General features: G+C 49.0%; 1 protein-coding gene across 1 annotated transcript; it reads right to left on the bottom strand.

Annotated features, from left to right (window-relative positions):
- Positions 1-363: 363 nt before the first annotated feature.
- CYSLTR1 (cysteinyl leukotriene receptor 1) lies at positions 364-6,017 on the bottom strand. The gene is made up of 2 exons (XM_048319373.1): positions 5,978-6,017; positions 364-3,526 (listed from the first exon to the last, which is right to left on the bottom strand). The coding sequence occupies exon 2, from the start codon at positions 3,479-3,481 to the stop codon at positions 2,444-2,446; it is 1,038 nt and encodes a 345-aa protein (XP_048175330.1). The 5' UTR covers positions 3,482-3,526; positions 5,978-6,017; the 3' UTR covers positions 364-2,443.
- Between the last annotated feature and the right edge of the window lie 2,312 nt (positions 6,018-8,329).

Raw genomic sequence — 8,329 nt, 5'->3', positions numbered from 1 at the left:
CACATAAAACAGACAAAAAATCCCCCTCACCAAGAGAATCCCTGCCCTCCAAGTTTCTTCCAAATGTTTTCTGGCTGTAAATCCCAATTTATCCAGGTTCCAGCTGCTTTTTGTTGGGCTGCTCCACCTCTGCAAGGGCTACCAAGACCATCAGAAGTCTTGAAGCCCTTGAAGTTTTGGCTCTAACACGTCCCCAGACAGCAGCTCCAGGTGGTGGCCTGAATCCAGGGAAGTTGGGCTATGGCAAAGGCCAGGTTGACTGGAGCAAAGTAACTCCCCCAACATCTCAGCAACATCTGTGCTTCTCTAAGTGTTTATTACACCACCATCAATTATTATTATTTAGCAAATATTACACCCTGGTGCTGTGTGCAAGTAAAATTTTATTGTAGGGAAGAAGAATCTTTAACAGAGACTTTATAACAAGCCACAGAAAAAACAGTCATTAAAATTTCACTTGCAATGTTTCCATTTCATTTTCAGGAATGTTTTTTAAAACTGGCTTTCCTATTGCACAAAAAAAAGAGAAAGAAAAAAGCTGCCATTTCCTTTGCCATTACCATTGTCTCATTCAAATAAAAAAAAAAGGCAAAGGGTTAAAAAAATACCTCTGGTACAATAAAAATGCTTTGTAATATATACATACATATATATATATATATACACATTTAGCTTTACTGTTCAGTATATTAAACTTTAGGAATGGACATGTTATTCCTGCATATTCTGAAACTGTTTCCCATGAGGATTTTTATTTACAGTTGCACAATGCCTTTAAAGCCTTGAGACACAAGTGGACTACTCAATGCTGACCCCTGAAAAGGAGTTTTAGCCAATTCTTCCACTTTTTCCCTCAAAAAATTGGAAATCCTTCCAATTCCTTTCCCTGAACGATTTGCAGTTCTGGCTTTGAACTCTTGGCTCTGCCCTCTGGGGGTTTATGGGGTCTCTAACTCTCTTCTACAGCAGCAGCTTTCAGCCCTCTGCCACTTTATCCTTCAAATTTAACAAAGGAATTTCAGATCTCCTTGGAAATTCACATTTGTCCTGCAGGTGAATTTGGTTTTTTAAGTGCCTTTTCTGAGCCAGGGCTGTGAATTCACACTCTAATTATGTGTGCAGATAATTTCTCCAAGCCAAACTCCTTTTGCTCACTGTTATTCTTCACTACTAAAACTGTTTTCTTTATTCCAGATAACATCGAGTAACCATATAATCATAAATACCATATCCAAACACACTTGCTGTTCATTTATCAACTCCTTCTCCAACTGAGAGCTTTAATCCTACAAGAATTTCTATTTCTGCTGGGATGTGTTGCAGATCTCTGGCCAGGCTCTGCTCCAGCAGAGGCAGGAGTGCTACCTTCCTGCAGATCTCCTGGAAAAGTACGGGAATGTTTCTCTCCATCTAAGAGTTTGAAGTTTTTCTTTACAGAAGAAACATGGCCCAATGTTTTTTCAGCATTACATCTCATCCAGACTCAGATTTTGGATCTCCAGCTCTTCCTAAAGATCTTTCCAAGGGCCTCGTGTTGCCTCTTTGCTGCCAGGTGTGGGTGAGGTGAACACTCTGGAACAGGATCAAACATCCTAGAGAGAGCTTTATTTATTATTAATGTAACACCCTTGGCCAATAGTTGAGAAAGGCAAATCTGACTCTGAGCACGCAGAGCTCCACTTTTACCTAAAACTTCCCCAAAAACTGGAGCGATACTCTGAATTGTGCAGCCATCACTTCAGGACCAGTCCCACTGAAATAAGTTTCCCTCTTATCCTTATTCCTGAGTTACCCTGCACAGTAGGATACTGCAATTTTACAACTGATCCCACAGATTTTTCTAGAAATTGGGAAAATACTGGCAAATGTGCTGCCCACCAAAGCATCTCGAGCTGCTTGGTGGGGGTGGGAGAGGGGCCCATCCTGATTTGCAGCCAAGGCACAGCCCTGGGAGCCTAAAACACACATAATGATCATAAAAACCAAAATTCAGAGGCAGCTGGGAGCAGGGCAGGAATTATCCCGACCTCGCTGTGTAAATAACTTGGCGGGTGTTTGAAGATCCAGTGAAAACTCTGCCCTCGTTTGTCAGGAGCTCCCCACCCGCTGCAAGCTTTGTTTACATTTCCCACTGGCTCGGGGAATTAATGCTCTTGGAGAGTTGTGAAACGAAGCAAATGCCCAAATACAGCCTTGGAAGGGGCTTTGGGAGTTCAGCAGCAGCTCCACAGTTTGCTGGTGGTGGCTGCTCTGTCCCATGTAGCTCTGGGGGTTCCAGGGGCTGCCCAGCCCCAGCAGTGGCTCTGCCACCAAGTACCACAAACCAGGGACTGTCCACAGTTATTTAACATCAACAAAGGCTTGCAAGCCTCCATCCCATCTTCTGGAAGAGTTCTGAGATCTCAATCCCCCACCAGAACTCTGAGGGGAAGGTTTAACCTCCTTACAGAGGGGCCACTGCTGCCCTTCCATTCTCCCTCTGGCTTTCTCCAAAGGGTTCCTCATCCTTGTCCTTCACAGAGATCTTTTTCCTGAAGGCTTGCGACAAGCTGGAGGAAGATGCCTTCCTCAGCGTGGTGAGTCTCTGCCGGAAGTTGCCCCCGGAGAAGAAGTAGAGGAGGGGGTCAAAGCAGCAGTTGGCAGCGGCCAGGGGCAGGGTGACGACGACGGCTTTCTGCAGGAACATGGTGTCCCCGCAGCCGGGGCCCCGCAGGCGCAGCGCGTGCAGGTGCACCGTGCGCAGGACGTGGTACGGCGTGAAGCTCACCAGGAACGTGGCGGTGACGATGACAATCATGCACACGGCCTTGCGGCGGTTGGCCTCATTCTTCCGCAGGGAGTTCCGCAGCAGGGTCCGGATGATCATGGTGTAGCAGATGGTGATGACAATGAAAGGGAAGATGAAGCCCACAAAGAGGGCGATGAAATCCAGGATCACCACCAGGTTTGTCTTCTGGGAGTTCTCTGGCGGTTCGAAGCACTTGGTCTTGTTGCCATACTGGTACGTCCCGTTCCGCAGGAAGGGCGCGCTCGTCAGGGTGACAAACACCCAGATGCCAACGCACACAAACTTCGCCTTCTTCTCCGACACCAGGCTGATGTTGCGGACCGGGAAGACGATGGCAATGCAGCGGAAGAAGCTCATGGCCGTCATGAAGAAGATGCTGCAGTAGAGGTTGACGTAGAGCGCGTAGGATGAGAGGCGGCACAGGAAGTCGCTGAAGAACCAGTGGCCCTTGTGCACGTAGTAGATGACGCGCAGGGGCAGGGTGAGCACGCACAGGAAGTCGGACAGGGCCAGGTTGAGCATGTAGACCTGGAAGGCCGTTTTCTGCCGGTAGGTGCGGATCAGCACGTACAGCACCACGCCGTTTCCCACAAAGCCCATGATGCTGATCATGGAGTAGAGCGTGGAGTAGACGCTGTTGCGGAAGTCGTCGATGGAGTGGTGGCACGACAGGTTGGGGGACAGCGCTGTCATGGTGCCCGGCTGAGGCACCAGCTCCTCCTGGGGATGGTGTCAGGCCTGGGGGTGAAAACTCAGGTGAGGCAAAGCAGCACAGGAAAATAAGTACCCATAATGAAATAAGAGGAAAAAACCTGTCATCCCACTAACGAGAGAGCTGGGAAGGGATGTGGATCTGATCCATCCCCCACTACATCCACCTTTCTTCACTCATAACAACTGGTTATGAGTGACAAAATGTGACAGAGTCATGGAATCGCATCACAGGACCATGGAATCCTTACAGCTGCAAAAGACCCTTGAGATCATCAAGTCCAACCATCAAGCACCACCACCCCGATCACCACTAACCCATGTCCTGATGTGCCACATCCATGTGTTTTGGCACATATGGTGGCTCCAGCACCTCCCTGGGCAGCCTGTTCCAGGGTTTGCCCAGCCTTTTGCTGAAGACATTTTTCCTAATATCCAATCTAAACTTCCCCTGGTGCAACTCAAGGCCAAGTCCTCAGGACATTAAATTACCAGGAAATCTCTTAACTCCTCACAAACTGAGGCAGCTACTCAGTAAAACAGCAGAGAGGGATAATGAAGGTGACAACAGCACTATGGAATTTAAAATAGGAGGAGCAGTCCTGGACCCTAATAACTGTTCAGCCCTGACTCTCCTCTTTTTTTTTTTATTAATTTTCAGTTTCTAGTGGTTCAAACGTGGAACCTCCCTTGCAGCCTGAGACCATGAAAAAGCTGCAAGATCAGAACTGCAGGAAAAGAGCCAGCTGAAAAAACACGACACCACAACAACAACAAAAGCAGAAGCTGGGTCAAGATCAGCCATGACAACCCACAACTGTACCGTGAAAATGCTCAAATTTGCTGTTAAATGTATTTTCATCCATAAAAATAACTTGGCAGCATTAGAGTTTCTGTCTGTCCCTGGGATTTACTGAAGTCAGGATTCAGAACCCCTCTAGGATGCTCAAGGCTTCCACGTGTCAGTCAAATTTCAGCTATTTTGGTGTTTGTACTCTTTCAAAAGAGTCCTTTGGTTATCTGCAATGCACAAATGACCCAAAGCTCAGCAGGTGTCAGCGAGGGGACTCTCACCACCGAGGGTACAGGGGGTGATGTTCACTAAAAATCCTCATTGGACTGCACAAAGCCACCAGTCCATGTGTCAAGGACCTTTTATGCTTTAATATATAATGGCCTTAAGTCCAGCAACCAGCCCACAATTTAAAAAACGACTCAAGGTATTTGTCCAAAAGACAAGCAAGACTTGTTCTCTATTGAATTTCTAAACAAAATTTGAGTTTTGCAACCAAAAGGAAACCTGGTGATCACAATCAAACTGCTCAAGTGTGAGAGAACATCACACCCAGAAATGTATCTGTGAAAAACAACAAGAATCCCACAAAACAGCATTTCCCAGCTGAGGGAAATCATATTTACATTTGCAACGTGAATTGAAGGCAAATATTGCTTCTGCCACTTTTTTATTTCTACAGTCACGGTTCACCAAACCATTTATTTGTGTGTTGGTGAATTCAGCTCACTGGGAATGTGCACAAGTGAAAGGGAACCGCAATGGATGAGAAAATGTTCCCAAAGGGAACAAAACCCTAAACAACTGCTATTCTCCCAGTCTGATGCAGCACAGATAAATCTGAGTTTGTCATAGAATCACAGACTGGTTTGTGTTGGAAAGAACATTAAAGCTCATCCCATTCCACCCCTGCCCTGGGCAGGGACACCTTCCACTAGCCCAGGTTGCTCCAAGCCCCATCCAACCTGGCCCTGGACACTTCCAGGGATCCAGGGGCAGCCACAGCTTCTCTGGGAACCGTGTGCCAGTGTCTCAAAGGGAAAAATTTCTTTCCAATATCCCATCTAACCCTGGCAGTGGGAAGCCATTCCCTGTGTCCTGTCCCTCCATCCCTTGTCCCAAGTCCCTCTCCAGCTCTCCTGGAGCCGCTTTAGGCACTGGAAGGGGCTCTGAGGTCTCCCTGGAGCCTTTTCTTCTCCAGGTGAGCACACCCAGCTCTCCCAGCCTGGCTCCAGAGCAGAGGGGCTCCAGCCCTCGGAGCATCTCTGGCCCCCAGTAGATTACACTCAATTTAACTGCACAACTCAAAAGCACAAAATCGCTGCTGTCGCTCGTTCCAAGCACGAACACGAAGCGTCCCCATCCCGAGGAACGCTCCGGGCGCTGCATTCCCCCTTCGGAGAGGGACGGGAATGCCCCAAAACACCAAACGCCCCTCACGAGCCCCAAATCCGCTCTGCGAGGGGACGGAGCGGGGGCACAGGACAGGAATGGAGCGATCAGCCGCTAATTAACGCCGCAGCTCATTAGCGGCGCGGCTGCGCTCCGGGGGATATAGAGCGGCTCAAACTGGGACATGGCCAAGCGGGGGGCACCGAGGCAAAGCTCCCACCCCTCAGCCCGAGACCCCGCAGCCCCAGTGCAGCCCCAGTGCAGCCCCAGTGCAGCCCCAGTGCAGCCCTTACCGGAGCGCTGCGGGGTCGGAGCGGGCGCGATCGGTCCCAGGCGCGCCCCCGCCGCTCTTAAAACGGGGCGCGCCCCCGGCCCCGCCCCCGGCCCCGCCCCGGCCCCATCGTGACTCCGAAACCTTCAGCTTTTCCAGAGTTTTCCCACCTTCCTAGGAAATAACACTTGAAAGCATCCCAGCCGTGCCCACGCCCCCTAGTCTGGTGTGAACTGACGGGGTCCCCTCCCTGGTTTTGTTCTGGGAGTAATTTACTCCTGCTTGTAACTGGCAGGGAGCTCATCTCTGATATCAGAGCTAGCAACCTTGTTTAGAAATAGTTTTTATGAGACTTTTCGATTTTGGTCTCATCGGAAGGAAACCAGAATTCTCATGAATTTAGCAGTCTGTTCTTCCAGCATCCCAAAATACAGTTTATTTGTCTCTCTTTTTTTAAACAGCTGTGGCTTTGCAAGAAAAAACCAACCAAACAAACAAAAACAAAAAAAACCGAAAAAAAATAAAAAAAAAGACCAAACAAAACCAAACAAACTCCAAGGCTGTATCAAATGAAGTATTACTTTTCTCAACTTCGAATATTTTAAGTGTGGGCTGTCCCACCCTGAATTTTCAATTAATTATATTGGCTTTCTTCTGAGGATATATGATATGCTGCTCCCACCTTTAGCTCAGGAGTTAGGGAATTCTTCTATTCTCCCATCCCCAGTGGATTTGGCTGGCATGTGGATGGTCACAGGGAGCCGTAGCCCTCAGGGTAGGGGGACACAGCAGCTTTTGTCTTCTCTGGGGCAGTGGGGAATCCTTTGGAGGAAGAAACCTTTATCCATGTGGGAACAGCTCCAAGTGGCACTGGAGCATCTGGAAGTGTCCAAGGCCAGGTTGGACAGGGCTTGGAGCAATCTGGTCCAGTGGAAGGTGTCCCTGCCCATGGCAGGGGTGGGACTGGATGGGCTTTGAGGTCCCTTCCCACCCAAATCATTCCATGATTCCATGAGCTAAGCCAGCCCTGCTGAACTCACCCTGTGGGTCACTCATGGACATCTCCCTGTCCTCACGGACATCCCTGGTCCCCACCTGGTGCTGGTGTCCCCAGGCTCAGCCTGCCCAGCTCTGTTCCAAGTGTTGGCAGCAGCGATGCCACGTTTTCCTGCTGTGAAGCCACCCCAGCCCAGCTCTCCCTTGGTGCTGCCATTGTGTGACCTGCTGGGAGGATTCCCAGCCATTTTCCTGCCCCAACTCCATTTTTATGGCAGCTTTTGGAGTTTCCAAGCCACGGTGCTGTGGATGTGGCAGTTTCTCTCTGACCTCGCTCTCCATGAAGAGTGAAGGTGTGTGGGAAGGAAATGCACCTCTTCCCTCTGCCCTTCCCAAGAGTTTCCCACCTTTCCTCACATACCCATGCCCAGGAAGCCTGTCCAGCTCCCAAGAGCTGCTTGGCAGCATACTGGAAACAGTCAAATCACAGGATCATGGGATAATTCAGGCTGGAGAGGACCTCAGGAGATCTCTAGTGCAACTCCTGCTTGATCCAGGCCAGGCCAGGCCAGGCTGCTCAGGGCTTTGTCCCACCTGATTTTGAAGACTTTCAAGGATGGAGGTCCAAGAGCCTCCGAGACTGGACAATTCCTTGCACTGCCTCCAATCTCCTGTGCTGGGAGCTGCCTCTGGAGTTTGCTTTATTTGTGGTGCACATTCTGCTGTTACTCCATTCTGCCATTCCTTCTGCTTTTTTTGGTACCTTTTTTAGCCATTCCTTCTGCTTTTTGCTGCTCAGTTATTCCTTCTCCTTCTCCTTTTCTTTTTCTTTTCTTTTTTTTTTTTTTTTTTTTTTTTTGCGGTTCCCTTTTCTTTTCTGCCTTTCACTCTCATGAACAGGAAGATTTCTAGTTGCAAAGTCAGGCTGAGGTTGCTGTGGGATCAAGGAGGCTGCTGCTGCTCCAGATGGATGAATTCCTGGAGGAATGAGGGTGAAGAAGACCCCAACAAAGTGATCCCCATCAGTTCTGATAAGAGAAATGTGATGCTGAGGCTGAAACACCTCTGATTCCCTTTCCACAGGACAATGGGATAAGGAATAAAGGCACAAATGAGGCTTTGGAAATCTGTCTGGGACCATCCAAATCTGGAAAAAACCTGACCATGCTTTAGGGTTGTCACTTAGCACTGACTGACCCTCCATTGCCTTCTCCCCTGGCCCTCAAATTCCTGCAGCTCCAGCCAGGCACCAGATTCCAAGAAGTTGAGCCTTTCCTCAAGTATCCCAAACGCCATTGATCCAGCACACTGCTTATCTCTTTACTGCAGGACTTCCAGACAACTTCCTAAATGCCCAAATGCTTCCCAGGTGAATGAA

Source organism: Corvus hawaiiensis, chromosome 14, assembly GCF_020740725.1.
Source record: "Corvus hawaiiensis isolate bCorHaw1 chromosome 14, bCorHaw1.pri.cur, whole genome shotgun sequence".
In the NCBI taxonomy this organism is placed as follows: domain Eukaryota; kingdom Metazoa; phylum Chordata; class Aves; order Passeriformes; family Corvidae; genus Corvus; species Corvus hawaiiensis.
Note: the sequence above shows the minus strand (reverse complement) of the source record. Positions and strands in the feature narration are given on the sequence as shown.